This window comes from Dromaius novaehollandiae, chromosome 13 (genome assembly GCF_036370855.1).
Source record: "Dromaius novaehollandiae isolate bDroNov1 chromosome 13, bDroNov1.hap1, whole genome shotgun sequence".
NCBI classification, from domain to species: Eukaryota; Metazoa; Chordata; class Aves; order Casuariiformes; family Dromaiidae; genus Dromaius; species Dromaius novaehollandiae.
Genome location: NC_088110.1, coordinates 20893681 through 20916059, shown reverse-complemented (window position 1 = coordinate 20916059; position 22379 = coordinate 20893681). Strand labels below are relative to the sequence as shown.

The 22379-nt window shown below is 39.5% G+C and overlaps 1 protein-coding gene across 2 annotated transcripts in view; it reads right to left on the bottom strand.

Annotated features, from left to right (window-relative positions):
* Positions 1-216: 216 nt before the first annotated feature.
* Positions 217-22379, bottom strand: part of CDH13 (cadherin 13) — a 500018-nt gene continuing 477855 nt past the window's right edge. Inside the window, exons 13-14 of one of the 2 annotated variants that reach the window (XM_026092593.2) lie at positions 21978-22193; positions 217-5688 (exon numbers count right to left, since the gene is read on the bottom strand). In XM_026092593.2, the coding sequence (XP_025948378.1) occupies positions 5681-5688; positions 21978-22193 (224 nt within the window). In that variant the 3' untranslated portion in view covers positions 217-5680. Of the gene's footprint in view, positions 22194-22379 lie in introns of both variants that reach the window. The other variant, XM_026092592.2, reaches the window with a different exon arrangement.

Sequence of the window (22379 nt, the reverse complement as noted above, 5' to 3'; positions counted from 1 at the left end):
ATGTTATTTACCTCTCTTGCCTCCTGATTCTTGCCCTATAACCATGGCATGATGATGATGATGAAGGCAGCAATTCATCTCTTTTTCTTAGAGCAAGGTGGGAGGTGTTCTTGCATTTAGCTTAGGCTATTCCAGCCCTTTGACAGGCTCAAGGTCATTTTGGAGTCCTTCACTCCTGCTGAATTGTTTCAGGAAGGTCTACGCCCAGACAAAAGGTAAAAGCCCATACATCCTTTATTTGAGCATTTCACAAATAAATTACAAGTTTCTTTTCAACCACGTCATAAATCAAAACGTTTATTTACACCTCAGAAACAGCAAGCAATTCAGCAACTAGGGCCGAAAGGAACGATTAACTGGTAAGGTAGCTGAATTAGGTATCTTTAAAATCAAACAAAATATTTTCATACTTGTTTGAACTTTAAAAAAAAAGAAAATCATAAAAAAATACCTTGGCAATAACTTATAGTGTTCCTTATGGGGCAAACATAATTTTATAGGAGGCTTCTGTTTGAAATGGCAGCACCAACACAGCTTGTTTGTACTGACTTCATCGTCCTGGTCCAGCCGACACACTCTCCTTCTGCCACCCCAGGCAGGGTGTGCATGCATGGACATACATCCACTCTGTCCTTAGACTACATTCATTTAACCTCAAATCGTAAAATACAGTTGATTATTGATGCAAAGGGGTAGTGTAACGTTCAAGGGATGGATAAAACTTTCCCAAACAGCTGTCCTGCTGAAAGCGCAGCGATGCAGAATTCTGGCTCTACCCCCTTCCCCTTCTACTACTGATGACCTGCTGATACACGGACGACTAAAAATGAATCAGTAAACAATTATGCATATCTTCAAATGATATAAATTGTGTTAAGAGGGGACAGCTAAAGGTAGCATAAATACAACATGAGAATTGGAATAAGCTTTGGGGCTTTTTGTTTGTTTTTTTGATCATCAGATTGATTTGGCGCACGTAACCTATGACTTTCCCTAACTCGTGTACTCAGCCATAATTCGTGGAATTAAACTGCTTATTCCAAGTCTCCATGTTGTATTAGTCTCCCTCCATCTGCATATATTATATATATATTTATATATGTATGTGTATATCTCTATATATCTACATATATACACACACATAGTAATTGTGCAAGTTGTAACTTTCCACTGAGAATTTATGAGTGTTTCCATTCCATTTGGACGAGTATAATTCAACTAGCATACCTTGACGTTTGGTTAGATAAAACGGGCAGGCCATGGGCTATGCGTTTTACACAGTAAAATAGTCAGCTATATTTACTTTCAATGAATTAACTATTATAATAGTTACTACTGAAGTACTTTGCATGTTAACTCTGAAGATTACAGATCACAGAGTTATTAGAGAGAAAATGATGATTTTTTTTTGGGACACCTTTGGACAGTGTCTCTCTCAGAAAACAGTTTCTAGAGATACAGTAAGGGGAAGAGAGGATCATGGAGTTTTTCCCTAGATGTGGTATTCTCAAGTTGATGTGACTTTTTAACACCACTTATCTTGTGTTCATTTTTTTTAAATGAGGCGTTATTAAACCCACTCAGAAAGAAACTTGGCCTTTAGACAAGTGGTGATGTAAAATGATTTGTGTACAAAATTCTGCTCTGTCTCAAGTGGCTAAGTGCATCGGTAGCAATTGAGAAGAAAATTGGCTGTTTCTCAATGTTTCTGAAAGGAAGTCGTGCAAAGGAAAGACCAACGATGTAAAAGTTGTTACTATAACATATGTCTTTCCCTTTATAACGATAAAACATTTAAGCTAGATCCCTATGAACTGATGGTAAGTCCATAATTTAATAGAGGTGGTTTGTATTATACTTATCCCTAACTTAAATGACTACGCAAGAGACCAGGAAGAATTATTTGTCTAGAGGCCACAGCCATTTTAAATAAAGGTTAAACAGAATTGTACTGGTACCTTAGAAACATGATAAAGTGGTCGGTGAAGGAAGCGAGTCATCTGCAGGCGGCATCTAGGCTGGAGGTTCCTCTGTATGCCACAAAAGACAGACTTTCAGTAATATATAAGTACTCAGCAATCATCCTGTGACAAATGCTGCTGCTTTACTGTTCACAGCAGACCAGTGAAAACAATATGTGGGAGGTTTAAGTGAAAAATTTCATCTAAATATGACTGAATTTCAAACAATTTTAGTAATGGAGTTGTTCTTTGATTCATACCAGTGTAAATGAGATGAGGATAGGGCTCAGCAAGTGTATTAGCCAGTGTTTCACCGTTACCTAATTTTCCTTGCTACCTACTAGGAAATTCAGCTGGTTTCCCTTTCTTTTAATCCTCAGACCTACAGTTACTGAACAAAATGTACAATAATAAATGCGCATAGGCATATTGCAAGCACACACATGAGGTGTACAGACAGGGGCTCAATTAGCAAGTACACCACCAATGATACTTTTACCTTGCTAATAAAACTCCCCTTAGTGATTAACTTAATCATTATACCCAATTTGTGGTTTAAGAGCAGATACTGTTTTCAAATGAAATGATTTTTTTTTAAGTTTTACATGTTACAAAATGAAAAATCAAAAAATTCACTGCCTCTCTGACTGTAGACAGCATTGTATGCCTACAAATATAGGCTGAAATAAATGTTGCAGTGCCCAAAATAGCTAGGTAGAAATACGTGCCATGTTATAAAAACAGCAAGCTATGGCTGAACAAACATTAAACATAATTAACTATTAAAAGAAATGACTGTAATCTTCTCTGCTTTTGCATGATATTGTGAAAGGGTAATAAATTATTGTAGCTCCTTTGTTTCAGGAAATGGGCATCATTTTTCCTGAGCCTCCACTCTTATCCAGGCAGGAAAACCCAGGTTCTAATGTGGCTCCTCGCTTGTACAGTGTTACGGGACGTGGCACGATCGCTTGTAGGAAGGGGTCGTTCTCGGGGACAGAGAGGGAGAAACATTAACGTGGCAGCTTCATTTTCTCACGTATGCGTATGCAGTTCAGTGATAGCTCCGTCTGAAGCTAGAGACATGTAATAATAGCTGGGAGGCTTCAATCTGGGTGCAGAAATAAGGTGAAAAAGGTGAATGAAGGCTTTGGTGCATCTTGATTCCGTTTCAACCATAGTATTGACCTCTCTACGAGTCAAAGGAAAACTGATCTCTTGCCTTGGGCATGCAGGGGTAGGAAGCTAGCCTTCCTGCTGTTAGTGCAGTTCCAGGCGGAGGAGATTTTTCTTTGCTCCTGGTTTTGGATGCCCTTGGAATGATTCCCCCAAATGCCAAGTGAGCCTTGGTTTAAACTAGAAAAGAGTAGCTTTATGGGGTACTTGATACAAATGGCACTCACATCAATGGTGTCTTTCCAGAGATTGGCTAGTTAGAGGAAGAAAGCAAGTAGAAGAATATTTATGCGCGAGGTTGTCATTTCTTTTATTCAAGATAGAGCACAGGTGCAATTCATCTTTGGGTGCATTTAGATGCATTCATTAAATATTTATGTTGTTAAGCCTTTGTTGACTTTTGCTTTTGCAAACTTTGCGTGGAAATTGTATTTTTTAAAACACATGATTGTTGATGATGAAGCAGCAGCATATGACTATTACAAGGCGTGGGGCAGAGCAAGAGAACTAGAAGCGTGCCCATGTTAATGTCTGAGATCAGGCACTTCCCACTTAGATGCCTGCGGCTGCCTAACAGCCCCCTCCTGCAGCCCTTGCTCAACTGAAACTGCCACTAACCTGCACGTGCCACGTGGGCAATGCAAACACCTCGAGCACACTGCCAGAGGAGCAAGGTCCATGGGAGCTTTCACTTGGTCGGGGCTGCAGGAGCTAAGCTGGAAGAGAAAAATAGCTATCAAGGCAGCTTATATTTTACCAAGAAATCTACAAAATTAGGAAAATTCTCAACAAAAATTACTTTACCTCTGTCACCATTGTTGTTGTTATTCCTTTTGATAAAAAAAAGACCTGTCGTCATATTTGGTACAATATAGGAAGTCAGAGAAAAGCTATTGTACAGCAATTTTTAACCACCAACACACATTTAATATCTAGTGTAGCATTATGGAAAAGTAAATGTATGTTTGGATTTTTTTATGCTTCCAAAAAGCTTTACTATTGAAACATATATGTGATGGGGAAGATATGCTCATAATCTCACTGTAGTAAAGACAACATACAGTATGACTCATAAGTACTGTAAAAATGCTAACTAAAGAATGCAGCTGCAAAGTTCTATTGCATAAGGAAGCTTTCTTGTTTCAACTTTAAATAAGCAATTTTATTAAAATATTCTAAGACACTTACCTTACCCTAGTTACTGGCAAGCTCTAATAAAAGCCACAGTCTGTCACTAGTATACTTTTTGTGTTAATTTTATAAAAATTTGGTGTGAGCTTTGATGGATCATTTACAATTTATTAACAAGATGGTCACCTTGATACAGTTAGAAGGTTTTCTTTACCTTACATGCTCACAGAATTAAAAAAGGATTCATATTCATATGTAACGAACACCCTTTTTTTCCATGTCTGCAAACAAGTGTGGTAACTTGACACACACAAATGCTCTTGTTACTCTTAACTGGAAACTGTGTGTACATGTGTATGTATGTATTTTATATATATATATATATTCAAAACAAACTATATATATATATAATGTGTGAATATATTTATATAACAGGGCACCTGGTTTCCTCCTTGCGCTTATGTATGTAATGCCAGCTGCGCAGAGGCTGAGAGAGAGCCCGCGCTCCTGAGCAATACCTTGCTGCTGCTGCTGCTCTCGGCAGCCCGACCCCGGCTGCAGCCCCGGCTTTGCCAACTGCCCCAGCACGTGCAGGAGCACGGGGGGCACCGGGTTGAGCCCCCTTAAAATCAGGCCCAGCATGTCCTGTTGTTTTGAGGACTGACCCAGCCTGCTCTGCCTGGGCCACCTGCCTCCCGCGCAGACGTGAGCCCTGGGGACTCGACTGCATCTTTGCTGAACCTGAGGTGCGAGAAGTGACACCGCAGAGCCCTGGACCAACTCGATGCGGTGTCACCCAAGCGGCTGTCGGTGGTACGACTGCAACCGGCTCTCTCCTTTTGGCCACACTATAAACAGCAAATACAAGAGGTTTAGCCGTGCTAGAGCACCTGCAAGTCATCTGGGGCCGTGTTACTCTGCCCTGGCTCCTGCCGTGCTCCAGATGAACATTTTCTAAAAGCTAAACCTGTCGTATAACTTTTCTCTCTATATAAATATATATATATACATACACTCATACATATACAAATACCAACCCACAGACAAAATATTTTCTGAACAGTTGAATAGCAACAAGTCAACAGATAGAAAAAAAAATGGAGTCATTCTGGTTTTCTGCTCCCCCAAGGTCAAGTCTAGATGGCATGGTCTTTTAACATTCAGTGAAAACTCGCATCAGCCTTGCGTCGTGCAAGAGAAATCCATTAATAAATGAAAGTAAGGGTAGAGGCTGTCAAACACCGATGTACAGTCGGGCAAATTAAGTGAGGTTGCAAATTAAACTGGATCTGGAGCAACTGAGGCCTAGTAGTGAAGAACAGTAACTGTAAACTGCAATCTTCCGCTCTGACGTTTTCTTTTTTCCTGTTGCCATGGCAACTCGGTAGGACAGCTTCAAATGTCACGAGTTCTTACAGACCTAAATGATGGGAAACGCGTGTGATTATTACTACGCAGATCACAGCATCTTTTAACTTTTTTTTCCCCTTGCTCCAATCAAATTGCTGATTGAGTGCATGCATATTACTCAGTAATGCAATATGAATTATCCAGGTTCAGAAGCAATTATTTGTGTACACACATATCTCTGGGAAGAAACCCCAAATGTCAGCTGGGGCATTCAAGGCCCGCTGTGGTGTGAGGCAGGAAGAGGCAGCAGCGAGGTCTGAGCCTAAATCCAGAGCCAGGCCCCGAATCTCCTCACCCGACCCGAAATCGCTTGCGCTGGGGTACGAGATCATGCAGATTCATGCATCTGCGCTGAATAGCAAAGAGCAAGCAGACACTATCTTTTTTAAAAAAATCACAGTCTATTAGTGCCTTGTAGTTTGTGAATAAACCATAGACTAAAGCAGCTGGCATATCATATTAACGTTGATACAAAAAAATACATCTTACCTTTACTGTCTAGCCCCTACCCCCCTTTCTTTTTTTTAAGTGGAGGTGTCACACCTTGAATGATTCTACCCATTTTTGACAGTCACCCTGATAATACGTAGGCAGCAGAGAAACTCAGGAGAGGAGAGGAGATTAGGAGCTGCTCTAGCATCCGTTGTAGTTAATGGGTTGCCTTCCTCCAATTTCACTTGGCATCAAGAGGATGCTCACTGAACTGTAAATGTTCACATACAAAAGCACAAAAGAATAGCACGAATAAAACTGTCAAAACCACATAGCTATATGGAGATCAGCACAGAGCTCGTGTGGGTTTGCTGCTGAGCTGGCCCTGGGCAGACCAGCACAAGTCCTGATCCTACAGCGCTGGGGTACAGGGCCCTCGGCCCTGCGGGGAGACAACTGCAGTACCGAAACACAAAGATGCAAGTCAAAGATGCACATCAAAACAGATAGGCAGTCAAGAAACATGTTTGTCTAATATGTATCACAGTTGTACTCTTAAATGGTGAAACAGCTATAATTTTGCCACAGCTCCAGACACATGCAACGGAAACAGTGACACAATGGTCACTCCTAAATGCTGGCTTGTGCTGTTTGCTTGTTCTTAGTGATCTGCTTTTCTTTTTCTGCAAATCAAATTTAATATAAATATAATTAAGGCTTTTTTACTCTGTTTGTTGTTATTATTTTGGTATTGTTTGAGTTCACATCAATGTTAAATTCTTCCAACCAGGGGCCTATCCCGATGGGCTACGGAGCGAGGCCGGCACCGGGACAGCGCACAGCAGCCTGTCCTTCCCTACAGCATGACCTCAGTTCTGTTAACGAAGGTAAGTAACGAAAACCAAGGAAGCCCAAAAATCCATAGAGGGGCTGACAAATGGGGCTTAGCCATTAGCTGAGTATACAGCAGTGTTTTCTTTAGCTGGCCCAAACGCTTTACATGCTTAAGTTCGTAGTTCATGATGCCATCACTAATATTTACAAGGACTTTGCCTGAACCTGAACGTACTCAATCACTGCAGTCATTGGGTCATCAAGTTTGCTTCTGCAAGCAAAAATGCAATGGATTAGTACAGCTCAAAGCGAGGGTGAGCTGGTACCCGCTGAAACAAAAGCAGCTTTTAATTAGCAAAAGGGACAATTTCCCAAAACGAGCGTTGCTGGGTAGCGAGCCATGTCACTGAGATTTCCAAATAAGATCCAGGCCAGAATTGCTTGACCTGAGGAATTTATTATGCTATTTAAGGAAAAGGTCTGGCTACAAAATTAGGATCCAGACATATGTACAGGAACTTTGTAATCATGACTGCCAAAGCCTGCAAGCGTTTGGATTAGGGATTCCAGCTAGGACTAAATTCTCATAAGCAGCTTGATTTCCTGGGACGATGAAAAGCAAAAGTTCAGGACCTGGATCTCACAGACCAACTGAAAAACAGTACTTCCAAGTAGCAATGAAGCTTAGTACCATTAAGTGGCATTTGTTCAAGCCTGACTCAAAGGAAATAATGCTGGCTTTTGAATCAGCAAAGCCACTCCGAATCTGTCAGAGCTCCCTGGAGGTCCCCTTGCTAAGGACAGCCACTTGTATATGATGAATCAACAGCAGCTGTAGCACTGAATTTCTATATGATCCATAGGCTGAAGCTTCACCAGGGGAAACTGTCAGCACAAGATTTATAGACATCACACAAATTTGGGCAACTAGTGACTGGTTCACCAACAGCTTGTAAATAAAAGGCAACATATGTTGATTTATCTGGCAGAGGTGAAGAAAAGCTTGTATATTTTACATCGTATTGACAGATATAATGAATGTTACTATCTTGTCTCACCCCCCCCACCTTGCCTTTCCTAAGTAAGCCATATATTAGCATTTGTTAGTTCAGCTTCAATTTTGAGTACGTTTCCCTCCGTGCTAGCTTTTTGTCTGCTGAGGGCTAGCGCCTCTCGCATGACAGAAGTCAGCACTGGGTCTCGCTGCCTGTGGCCCCAGCTTCCTTCTCCCCTGCCGCACTCTTCCAGCACATCCTTCTGCCCCATTCCCTCCATCCCAGGTTTCCATGGGGATCCTTTTTTTTTCCTCCACTGTAATTTCTCCCCTTTCTCTATGTGCACCATTCATACATGTTCAACCATCACTTCTGTGCTGATAATTCACAAATCTCACTCTCTCTAGCTACTTTTCTAGCCAGACTAAAATTTTGACCTCCAGCTCCGATATCCTTTCAGGGTCTAGCTGTCAGCTCAGCACAGCTAAAACTGAGCACTTAAACCTTCCCCCTAAAGCACTCCCTTCTATTCCCTTTATTGATAGCTCTGGACAGGGCTGGCATCGCGTCTGAGATTCAAGCCTAAAAACTGAGACAAACTGGGGACCATTTTTGTCATGGAACCTCCTCTCTAGGTCAGTATATTTAGGTTATGTCTTAATCTAGAGGATCTAGAAGATTCTTTTTTTTTTTTTTTCCTCACATCATCCCAAAGATCTTTTTCTAACCATTCACACAGCTAACATTCACACTCCTACCCAGTTTTTCAAGATCTTTCCAAAGCCCATGACAAACTCAAGCTCCTGTGCTTGTATCCCTCCAGGTTCTGCTCTACAGAGCATCTTCCTACCCCGTCTCTTTGACACCTCTGTTACCAGCAGTCTTTCACGGCTCCTTCCCTACTGCACATCCCCTTTACCTTCACTTCCCCATGTTCTCCTGGATTATTCCTTCATGGCCTGTTTTTTCCTCTCCTGCAGAGACCATGATGCCAACTTCCATTGACATGTTTTCAATGAAATCTGTTTGGGCTTTTACCCAAGCCTGCCCATGTAATAGGAGGAGCTCCCTGCAAGCATCCATAAAACTTTCTTTCCTTAACATCCTCTTCGCTGACACCTACAAAAAATGTTGACATTGACTGTGAGGCTTACTAATACTGCCTTTGCACTTTATTTAGTCCCTGGATTGTTCTGTCTTCTTTTCTATATATAGACTGGGAACACTTTGGAGCAAGTACTGCCTTACTGTCTTTCTCTTCCTGCCTGTGTCAGCTGCTTTCTTTTATTTTACAAGCTGAAATACTCCATAATGAGAGGAAAGGCAAATAAAGGATAATGCCCTAAAAGTCTGATAGTTGAGCTGAAGCCAGAAGCAGCTGACCCACACCCAAGGTTATTAGATTCCTTGTGTCTCGGGACTCGAATAGGGAGGGGACGTGGTTTGACGATGCCCACAGGGAAAGCTTGCCAAGAGGACGGTCAGGACCAAGCTCGGGACTCAAGCTCTGCTGGACAGCTGTGGAAGTCAAGACTGGGTTTGGCTTACTCACTCACATATTAGAAAACTAGGAATATTAGAACCCCCTTGCAATAACAAGGCAAGAGAGAAAGTGCTTGTTCCATAGGTTCTAGGGACCACACAAATGATGTACATACTTTGTTTGCTAGGGTTTTGGCGTGAGCATAAGCTGCTGATAAGAACTATTTCCCTATATCTTTTCACAGCCTAAATGCTGTGCTGTTCATTTCAAGGCAGCTTCCACCTCAGCCCTATCACCAGCCTTGGCTGACCTTGTGTTAAAAGAACTCTTATTCCAAACAATGTTTCTAGCATACACCCCTCTGCTCATTAATGATAGCTTGACTGTTTTTCTGAAGGTGGATTGCCCAAGGAGTTGCATTCAGGGTTTCCCCCCGCCCCCCTTTTTTTTAAACAGGCAGAAACACTTTTCGAAATTGTGGGCTAATTTCTGTAGATAAATATCTTTGGTAGTTTCCGTAAGAATATGTGAGACTAGATCTGTCTTGCACACAAAGGTGATACAAAAGTGTTTTTGCTCACCAGAGAAGTCAGTCTACCTTTTAGTTTCTGTGGTAGAAATCAAAGTTCATCACTTCAAATTTACTTTCTAAAAATATTCTGATAAAGTCATTAATATGTGCTATTTCACAAGCATTCTGACCAGTAACTCCTTTAATATAAAATATACAGAAATCAAGAACAACTAAAGTATTGTGCAGAAACTTTAATAATGTAAACGTGAGCAGATCTACTAAAATCAACTGCTCTAGTTCAAATAATCTGATCAAACATCTGGTCAGTATTCAAAAATGTCTCCTCTCTCCCAGCTGGATTTCCAATGTTCATTATTGTTTTCTGTAGGGGAATGATAATTTTTTTTTTTTAATTCTCCCCATAAAGAAAGACCAAATAAAATACCAGAAATACACACCTACTGCCAAATTATCAGTCTACTTCTCTATTTGAGACCCCTCTATAAAAGGCCAACCTAGAGACTGCTGGGTTCAAGAACAGCTTTTTATCCACCGACTTTTTTTGATTCCATTTTCGTGTATTTTAAATTACACATGCTTTAAAGTTTGCAGGTGGCAACAGCACATAAAAGCTATTAGTACTTAAGGAATCCTGTGAGTATAAAATTTGCAAATAACGTGTGCAGGGAGCACATCTGCTAGTCCATGCTAATTACCTTTTTTAGGAAGTTAAGGCTAAGCCTATGCTTCGCAGATTTAGAGCTGTACACTATGATCATTATGCCTAATAATTATTTTATTTTATTAGTATCAGGTGTAAAGAACAACACTGTCTCTACAGTTGGTCTCAGCAGTCAAGAAGTATTACACCAGTGTTGTTTTAAACACCGTTTCTCTCTACCTACAATAAATAATTTGCTGCACAAAGCTGCAGGCATGAGAGCCGCAAAGGCAGCACGTGCATTGCTGTTAAATTGCCAGTGGTCACCCCACCACCAGCCCTTAAGGGTATCTGGGGAATGCAAAAACAGCATAAAGCAAACATAGCTACCTATAACTTCTGTTCTCCCGAAATCACTCTCACTGAAGTTTCTAATGCGATCTGCACCATTTTTATATCACAATTCTCTGTCCTGCCTCTTCTAGACCCAAGAGAAGAATTCAGCCACATTCCTTGAAAGATAATGGCAAAATAGCAAAAGACAATGGTGAAATAAGCGGAGTTGTTCTGTGCTTGCTCTGGGAATTATTACCATTATGATTAATGAGTCTCAGATAAGGAGGCATGCCTCATTATCATAAACAGATGGGAGTCTTTTGGCATTAATACTTTGGCACTGGAAGATCATGTTTGCTTTTGCTGGTCAAGCAAACAGACAAACATTGGACAAGTTTATCTGGATATAATGTAATAATGGTATGGAATGTAATAATGTTATAGAAGTATAGGTCTAAATACACAATTTAGTGTGGGGAGATTCATGATGTAGAAACCTTAATGAAATAAGCCCCCCTTTCTACTCCCACTGAAGTCTGTTGGTGTTGATTTTCTTTGTGTTGGACTGTGCCTGGCAAAACAGCTGAAGCCAGTGGCCAGCTCCAAAGGGCTGAGCTCCGAATCGCCATCTGGTCTTCGGGTTTTGGACACTGAATTGTTTTGGGACAGGAGCAAAGCATCTAACTGACTACGTAAGCATCTATGCTATTGACTTCTTCAATGACTGGAGCCACCTGTCTGTCTCACAGTGGGCGAATTTAAGGTTTATTCCTTATGCTGATTCATGTGATAGAAGAAAATGGAGAAAAAAATGCACATAATTCTTTAAGACCAAGATTTCATAATGCTCCATCTTAGAAAAAAGATAACTTTTAGCATGTGACCTCATTCGCTGTGGTTCAGGTTACTGAGAGCTCATATTTCAGCAGAACCCATCTAGTCAGCTAGTAAACAATCTTATTTGCAAAAAGTACCACTTCTACTGATGTCAGAAAGTGCTTTGACAGCTCAAGGCATTATAGCTTCCCCGTTGCAGCTTCGGCAGCCTTAGCTTTCTCTGAACATATTTGTATTTTTGTGACTGAACTGCCTGTTTCTCTTAAAGAAACAAAACTGAATTTAGTAATTCAAATAAATTTGTTAACCAGCCTTTGAAAGATGTGTTCCTTATGAGGCCAAACTCATCCCCATCATTCAGACTATGCCACTTTAATTGCAGTTAAAACCTCATGAAAATTAAAGGCATTTAAGTTTCACGCTGGCCTTCTGTACAGGAGTGAAGTTTACCCGAGATGCATGTCTCCTCTACTTCTCATTTAACATAGAGTAAGAGAGTTAACACAGCTGGAGTTTGCAGCTTAACTCACACATGCTCCATTTCCTTCAGATTTCCTTCAGATTTCCTTCAATTACCTTCTCATCAGAAATATTACATTAATCTTTGCCTAATTAAAAATGTACCTTACATCATGGACTCTATTGAAACCTCAGTAATGTTAAAGGGGTAATGGGGAAATGGCAGAAGAGATCAGAACCACATTTCTGATTAGGCAGTTAATCAACATTCAGGTATTTCTTTCCTGTCCATTAATTAGGTACAAAGTGATCAGTGTAGCCTTAATGTAGAACTTACAAAAACATAAAGGGTTTTCATGCACATCCCTGGTTGATGTGTCATGGGCAGTTTTCAGCACCAGAAGTGTCACAGCGTTTGCTCATATACCTATAAATTATGATACTTTGTACACTTGTGTAAAATAATCATTTAATAGCTGTGTTCTCCTGTGACCTCTTCAGTGATCCAAAGCCCTGTCTACGCTTTGCTGCAAGTGCCAGATTCTTGAAATTGCTTATTTTGACTACCCTCATATTGTCTTCTCAAAAGAGATGATTGGAATTCTTTCACCCAGAAATCTCACTGAACTTGAAAGGCTGAAGCAGCTGTCCTCAGACAGATACCACACTTGCTTACTCTGGCAAATAAGAAATCCATTTTTAGTAACATAAATAGCAGTAGGTATGCCTGGGGCTACAGCAAATTAGTGATGTCATTGAGTAGTAATAACTTTGTAGAAAATTTTATAAGGAAGAGTAAATGAGTTTATCTTGAAAATTCTCAGCTTATCATATATAATTTGTTTCCCACTTATGTTAGCACATGCTTTGAAAGTTCTTAATGATAGGAAAAATACAGTATGCGTTAGTACTGTATATGTGAAATGAATGTCTTATAATTCTACCCAAAGCTCCAGTAAGCTCTCATATATCAATGTCAATATTTAACTTCAGGAGCTAAGATGCTGGCACGTGCTGTGCCTTTGGCCAAAGCTGGCAAAGCAGTGGGGAAAGGTGCCAGTCCAAATGGATCAGCTTCGCCGGGGGGGAGGCTGCTTAGGTCAAAGTCATTTTCAACGGTACCTGATACCAGCAGATGATTTTTCCAAGCCTTTCTCTCATGCTGCTAACTTACATAAATAGGACTATATTGGCATGTTTGGAACAGCACTGATTTACACTGAAGTGCTCTTACTCTAAACTTCTGGCAGGGGCCTTGCTCACTGTTGAATCCGTTTCTGCTTCTCTTCTTCCTCCTCTCGCAGCCACATATACTCACTACATAACGGGCAGTTCTCATGAATGGCCAAACGTACATGTGTATAAGAAATACTGTCCAAGAGGGAAGTTCATCACATCATCTAAAAGACTGGCTATGCTTGCTCAGAAATCCAGAAACACTTACCCAGTGTCCATTGCGGTGCTACATTTATCTAATTAAGCCTCATCTAACAAAATTCCTGTTTGTTATGTATTTGAAGTCTCTTGGGGGGGGGGGGTGTAATTTCTAGAATAAAGTAGCTAAGATGTTCCAGATCTTTTTTTCTTTAATTGGTATTAATGATAGCTGAACACTTTCCCATAGCAATGTTACCTTATTTTGACCGAAGGAAAAGAAAAGCTTCCTGTCTTTTCCACTTCTTCCAAACCAAAACTATTAGAGGTGACTGTCTGAGATTTGAAAGTATTTTCTCTTGCTCTAATCTAGTAAAGTCAGCTGAACAGTCGAAAATAGTCAGCAACTGAAATGAATAAGTACATTTCTGAAATAGTAGGACTGAACAAGTCTCTTAAATTTATTATGTGTGTGCCAAAAATGAAATGCACCAAAAGCAACAGCTAGCCATCCTTTTAAAGCAACATATATTTGCTTAAGCAGTCAAATCTCATCTTCCACAGCAGTACAGCTTATTTTGCTATCAGTCTTCAATAAGTAGAACATGAACATAATTAGTCCAGGGACCTTTAGATCTGTAGGCATACCAATGCCAATTTGAAATACTGAAATTACAGTTTTTTACTGAAAAAAACGTGCCTAAAAAAACCCTGTTATTAAGCAAGAGTAAAAATTAGAGGAAAGTAATATGCTCAGAAGCCATGGAAGATGAGAAATCAGTTAGAATTTCCCAGGTTTGGCTATGTTGACAACAAGCTGACTTCTTTATTTCAAAAATTTCAAAGACTAATCCGTAAGCACGCCCAGGCTTACTTAACACCAACCAATGCTATACACAAGGTAGGTGTATGGGTAAAGCAGGGCTTTAAGACATAGGTCTGAAATACTCCAGACCTCAATGGCATCTTCAAAGACTTAATTATGAGCTGTTTAATAGAGCAACAAGAGCAACATCATCTAACTTTTAGGCACAATCACATTTCCCCTGCACATCTTTAATACCAGTGTCATATCCAAATCTGAATAGCAAGCTGTCTGCATCCAGAACAACATATTTTACAAAGAAACATTGAGTTATTTTGAGGCACTCTGAGTGCACCTCTATTACAGAGTGGGGAACTATCAAAGGACAGAGATATTTAGTAATAAATAAATAAAAATCATAATGTGTAGTGGCCATTAACAACAGAAAAACAGTCTGAAGTGGTAACTTAGTTCTAGTTTTTAGTCATAGTCCACTCCAGAACAATTTAGATAACTGTCTTAGAGTTAAATATTTATCTGACTTTAAAAGATTGTTTGGAAAAGAAATACAAAATATTATGTATCAAAAATATAATTGTTGAGAAAAGGAAAACATAAAATGCTCATTTGAATTTGCACCACTGGATGGTCTGTCAAGCATTACACGTCTACAGAATGATGAGCAGGAGCAATACTGCAGCTCTTTGGGAAGTGGCTGTATTGGTTGGTTACATTTTTCACTGTTGCAGTCCGAACACACATCTTCTAAACTGTTGCGTCTTTTCTATATCTGTGCTTCTGGAACACATTTGGATGGTTTAAAATGTACCTGAAAGGCCCTTTCCTATCTAATTGACTCCATAAAATTTAGTGTCATTAAGTAAGTACGTTTTAAATATGCTTATGTACAAGTTGAGGATATTTCTATTTGTCATGTTTATACGACTAGGTGTACAAACATCCTGCCTGCAATGATGTACCTGCATATGGACTTACGTGCTCTTTCAAGCCCCGTTAACTTTAGGTGGGCTCCCAAAGCCAACGGCACAACAAATGGCAGGACCAAGGACAGCTGCTATTAGCAGTACTGAGCTTCTTTCTGCGTGTGATTTTGTTTTGTTTTGTTTTTTCTAAAGATCAGGTCTAAATGAAACACAAAGAAGTTAGAAGACTGGACACAGAGGTTGCTGTTATAGCCAAGATCCAAACCGAGACCGTCTGGACCTGAATGCAATCCCTTAACCCCCAAACCATCCTTCCGTCACTAGAGTCTAATCAACCAAAAACTTAAGGAGCTCCTTAACGATGGTATTTTTCTCATAAATACATTTGAGAATGTGTCTATATTCACTGATAACATAGCAGTAACAACAATAACATTAATATGGACAAAAGCAGCTGTAACAAAGTATTACAGTAACAGTGGATATTGCTGCTGTTATTATTAGCTTTAGTGAGTCAGATCTCCATCACTGGAAATAAATGTCAGTATTTCCCATAAACAGCAATGAGGTAGCACCATTATTTACAAGTTTCTGTACCCATATGATATATGCTCTAATACGAGAATGAAACTTAAATTAGGATAGTGCAAAACAACTTTCACAGCAAAACTATCCTCAGCTTGATAAAGTTTTTATTCACCTCAGTTTTCAAAATTCTAGCCAGCATAGGGATATTTTTATTTTCAGAAACGTGAAAATTTGGGGGGAGCAAAATATCTTAATCTTCCTATTAAAATTGTATTTTTGATCTTCATTAAATGTCACTCTTCTGCAAAGAAGATTGCTTTAAAGGATTAAAACATGCTGAAACAACCTAAAAAGGGGCAGGATAAATGCGTATATATCTGTTATTAATCAACGTCAACCCTTATGAGTGGTTGGTCTAAAGTTTTCTCTTTGGAACTGTATGGAACAGGAACACAATTTTTTTCTTTTTGGAGAAGAAAAAAGAATCCTACTGGAAAAAACTAAATACAAGCTGAGCCCTGAAAAACTGTATTGTCTCATCTACAAATCTACATGATTGTCTCAAACTAAACAAAGCCAAATAAATCACAGAAAAGGCTGAAAATTGTGAATCTGCAGGTAACAAACGTACACTGCACAACGAAAAGAGCATGACCTTAAAGGTCTTTTCTGTTTGAAACTTCCTACGATTTGTCACAGTCTCCTGCTGTTCCAGAATACCTTGCTTCAGTCTTCAGCCATTTCATGTTCCTGCGTAACACAGGATGTCCCAGAGAGGCAGACACTTCCCTGGCTTTGAAACATGAATTATGTGAAAGTTAGCTTCACATATTTAACCCAGGCTGGCTATGTTGAGGTAAGTTCAAATTTGTCAGTTAATAGCATTTGATTTTTTGCAACAGTTTAATACCCAACATGTAATTTGCAAGGAAAACAAAATATTTTGTCTATTGACCCTGCAGCTGCATTCCTGAAATAGGGGAAAGAAAAAAAAAGTTACGATGGGGGAGGGGAGGCATTTGAATAAGAAGTTATTAATAGGAAATTTAATTCAAGGATATCTTTAAGGCCTATTTGCAATCACAGCACTGACATCTGTGTGAGTCTGTCTTTCTCAACACACCTGAGGCCTTTCACAGTTTGACAAATTAATTTCCAGGTAGAGACCTCCAGCTCATTTAGTTTCTTCACAGCAATCTTCAATCCCCTCACCACCACCACCTTACTTTCTGCCCATAATAATGGAATATTTTACTCATAATAATGGAATATTTTACTTATTTAGGCTCAGGTTAACTTACAACTTCATAGTCCATTGGCCAGGTTAACAAAACAAGCAAACAAAAAAAGTAAAATGCTTCTTATCATTGGTTAACAGTCACCTCAGGTATCAAATTTGGTCCCCCAGCACAACATATTTAAAGCCTAGTCTTTTGCTTACAAGGGAATTTAAGTAAAATATTATTGCTAGTGTGAGTGACCTGCTAATGGAATCACTCTGAATTCTACTTGTTCAGGACAAGACTAATGTGCCTTTGGTTCTTATTTTAGTCCCTTGTTTCAATACATTTGAGACTTAGTCTTTCATGTTGGTGGAATGTAAAATGAAATATGAAATGCAATTATCATTCTGTGATTATATAATTAAGGGAAATAATTATTGTAAAAATCAAAAGTCCAAAATTCAAATACTCCTTTAAACAACAATATGAATAATTTGTAATTGATATAAAACCTAGTCCTGCCAGCTAGATGAGTTCTTGCCCAGCCTCTCATAGGGCTGGGGCAGTTTTTGTTGCTGCCTTCATTAGAAAAATATCAACAAATTTGTTTTTGCCTTGATCCTTCTTTGAACTATTAGGAAACAATCTGAAAAGTCTGGAAGACATTCAAATGTTTCCCAGTCATTTGTCTGTAACTCACGTCCTACAAGTCCTTTGTTGCATATCTCTGGATTTGGCTCATTGTGATCAAGTTCCTCGTGGAAACTCACTCCACCACGTCACTGCTGAGGGACAAAAACCAGCTCTGCCAAACCCAATACATTTTTGAAAAGAGATTGCTGTTAAATGTTTGTAAAACATATATTTATAGCGATTTATTGCAAAATTGATGGCACAAGCAAAATTTGCAAGGACAGCTCTTCTCCCTTTTCTGTTAATTCAATACCTAAATAAAACACCAGCTGACAGTTTGTAGGTTGCAATTATGGGCCACTTTTCTCTCTCTCTCTCTGAAGTCATGACAGAATTTCATAGATATTCTCTTACTAAAAATGTCTGGGAGACTTGCAATACAAAGGAACTTGCTAATAAATTTACTGTTTGTGAGCCCTGTTTTTTGGTTGCATTCAATCTGAATGGAGATGCTTCAGCCGAGTCAGTTAAAAGCATGCGGAGATAGTTAAGAGACAAGAGACCAGCAAGCAACCTGGACAAATCAAGGCCCAGCACCAGCCATGCTCCATATCTTGCTTTCTCCTTCCCCCACTTTCTCCAGCTCTTCCTTGGTAACCGATTTCTGCAGTCCTCCTCTGTGACTAGAAACCTGGATCTGTGTTCTGATCTCTTCCCTTGATCTGAGTTACTAAGTTCTAAATTAAATCTGAACAATTTGGTCCTATCTTGCCTCCAGGAGCAGATAGAAAAAGCTGAGGGAGGACAATCTGCCACTGCACTAGGTCTCATCCTTAGCTTTGACAGTGACAGGCTATCTCCATTAGTGATGGATAAGATTGAATATTCCTTCCAATATTTACTAGCATGCACCATTATAACTTTGTACAGTCCTGCTCCTGTCCACCATGCACCTTGCCAGCTTGACTTCAGCGATTCCCAGTGGTAATAAGTTTGTGAGGCTAAGTACGAATTATACAAACAGGCCCTTTTTTAAAAAAAATCAGCTCTATATTCACCACCTTTTAATTCCATCAAACATCTTATTGCTTTGCTGTGGAATAACAGCAGCAGGCCCATATAACTTGGCAGCTTGCATTTGCTACTTCTGGCAGACAAGAATCCCAGATTTTTCTTGTTCCAAGTATACCTACCTTCCCAAGGGCTTCTGGGCAACTCTGTGCTCTCTATCCCATCATCACTCAATATACTGAACACAGTCAGGCATCTACAGAATAGGCGAAACTCCTGCTTTTTGCATGCATTACAGTTTTAATCAGGCTCTTCAGTTCTACGCTCAGACACTTCAGAAATCTGCCACATATGACTTCCGTGACTTACAAAAGAGGCATATATTCTAAGTATAGATAATACTTGCACCATTGAAATGATAATACCTTGATGTTTTATATGGAGAGGAGATTCATGCAGGGCATTTTTATCATGAACAGCTCTTTCACAGGGCTGTCTATCCCCATGCCAGATGTCAAATACAAAAAGAAATGCTTTGGCATGAGTAGCAAAGTTCATTTGACTGAAGGATTTACCTCCTAGGAACAAGAGCCTCGTAAAACAAACACTGGGAGCAAAGTGAGCCACATAAGGGCTTTTGCAAAAATTAAACCCATAACTTGCCACTAGAAATGGGATATTTCATCTGTTCAATAAGCACTAAAGTTCTCTTTGTTTTTATGGCATCGTATTCTTTGATTACTCTGATAAATATTTGGACTATACAAAACATTGTGATGGAACTAATCACAGTTATAAAAGAACTATGTGTGAAAATGAATTGGGAATGCAATGATATCAGCACATTTTAGAGAAGTTCAAATACAGAACCACATTAATTTAACTGACTCCTGGCCTCATTCTTTTATGTCTCATATAGTCATTTACACCTGGGGAAAAGGGTTATGGAAGTTATTATGCTAGCTGGCTTTGCACAAGCAGGAATAAATACCTGTACCGGACAACAGGATACCAGCTTCCCTCTGTGGAACTAGTTGGATCAGAAATACAACTGAATAGCGGCAAATTTTGCCCCAAACCTTTTTGTGGTCCTGTGTTGAGGATTAAATCTCTGCATGCTGAAGCCTATTTGTCGAATCCATACTCTCACTCACAGCAGTGTACACAGAAGCCTCTGTCCAGCAAAGGAAGATCTTCCCTTCCCTTCCCTTCCCTTCAACTCTCCCGGTGTTTCCCCCAGTTTTGTGCTATTGCTTGGCCAGCAGACCAGCACATCGCACTAAACAAACTGCCTTGGCAGATTATATGAATATCATTTGTGTCTAGAGGTCTGCCAAATTCAAGATGGGTCCGAGGCAGTATCTAATTGTGTGGCTTCAGCCAGGTGGTCTGTCCAGGGCTGCATTGCTCACGTTGCCTGTGCAATGTGCTCCCTGCTTTCAGTCTTACGCCATGCTTTGTTTACACTTACAGCCCTCTTACTCTCAAAGAATATAAGGTCACGGAGAAGGCTGTAGATATTTCTGTATTGTTCCACAATGTAAAGACCATTCAGTTTTACAGTAGGAGGGGGATCAATCCCTCCATCATTCTGAGGGCCACGAACCTTCCTGATGCCACGGGAAGATCTGCAATCGGCAAGAACAGTCTTCCAATACCTAGAACTACTTTTTATAATTCAGTACAAGGAAAATGATAGGATTTCTTTGAGGACTAGAAACAGCAACATGGATACTATCAAAAGCAAAACATTTTTCTCTACATCTCTGTACTCTGAGCAGATGCATTAATGTAAATAAAGTTGAAATGCAAATGATGACAGATGAAAGTTATTCTCATGGCAAAAGTCACACCTTGTATAGCACCAGCAACATTTATGAACTGGTAGCAAGAATATATTTAAATCAATGAGCTGCGTATTTATATCACCAATATGATAGCGCCATGTACTGCCAAGTATTTCTAACATTTTACTTCTAACAGCTGAATTGTGCTTTTGGTTCCAGCAGACTAAACACAGAATAACTGAACCAAAGCCAATGGAGATACTTCAGATGTCACTGATTGGAACAAAGAATGGGAATTTGCACTTAGCATTTATATAGCCCTTTTCATCTTCAAAGAGCATCACAAACATTAGCTATTTCTAATTCTCTCACAACAACCTTCATGCTAACCTTTTGGAGTAAAAGTAATATACTATAAGGAAAAAATGAACTGACAAGATGTGTAATCAAGTATACACCTCAAATGTGTAAACTATCTCTTCCTTGACCTCTGTCTCTGCCTCCTGGTAGATTACATCTCATCAAGAATGTAATGTCTTTGACCATGGCATAGGTATTAATTCACCATAAAGTGCATTTTACTAACCTTAGATGATGGTAATAATCCTTGAATAATAGATTTACTACCACAGCTATAGGATAAAGCTATTCTTTTTATTACAGATAAGGAGCTCAAAACAATAGTGTATTAAAAAAATTGGTGAAAGCTGTCACAGGGCAAGCCAGGGGCTGATCTAGGGGTTTGAATTACTACTCTTCAGTCATTTTGTTTGATTTTTGTACTCCTCCTGATTGAAATTACAAATTTTCTAAGGCTCTTTCAGAAAACTTTCTCAGAAGCAGCCGAAGTTTCCCCTATGTATCAGTTCTTTCTCCCCCAACCCAGACTTGCAACTCTCGTTATGAATTTTGGGTGTCTCTAAGCTCAGGATCTTGAGCAAGTTCCTTATGTTCCACTTGCTTGCATACTTTACACAGAGGAATAGACTGAAGCAGACAGCACTGATTTTCATGGTGATCCAGGACAGCTATTGTTGCAAGAACAGCTTTAATCTCCTGATTTTGTTTCTGAACTGAATTCAAGTGAGGAGAGACGAAAGAAAACGTCTCACAAATCTGTTACTACAGCTGGTACTTCTTAGTTTATCATATGCTAGCTTTAATTCTCTTTGATTCATCTTAAAATTATTGCTTCTATTTGCAATCACCTTTTAATTTGACAAACTGGCATTTGTTGCTATTTTTTGACTATACAAAAAAAAAAAAAAAAAACCTCCCCTCCCTCTTTCATATAGCTACTTCCTCAGGGGGGGAAAAAAATCAGTTATTGCACTATGGGATCAATGTATGAATTTAACTTCTCCCTTGGTAAGTTTTGTTATGAAGTACCAAAATGAGCTGCTAAATAATGCTTCACTACTTACAGTTCAGGAAAAGACTTACAAAATAAACTGAAGAGTGAAAGAAGGATAAGGGTCATGCCAATGTGAAGGGCATCAGTTGCACTGCAGTCCATTTTGGATTTCTTGCAGGAGCACACTTGTAATTTCAGTTCTGTAGTGTTAGTCAGAGGTGGTTTTCCAGAATCTGTCACTGAGATTGGGATGTTGTAATTGGCCTTTTTCAGGTTTTGCAGCAGGATGACCTGGGCATGAGTATCTGCAAAGGATAAGGAGGTGAGAATTATGCAGACAAATAATGGTTGCTTAGGAGGGGAGAAGAAACTGCAAGCAACCCCGGGCCTGCCACGGTTACCGAGGAAAATTAAGAGGAAAATGAGAGCACTCAAAGTAGAGGATTAGAGAATAGAATCTGAGGTAAGAAGAGGCAGGTACAGAAATTCTT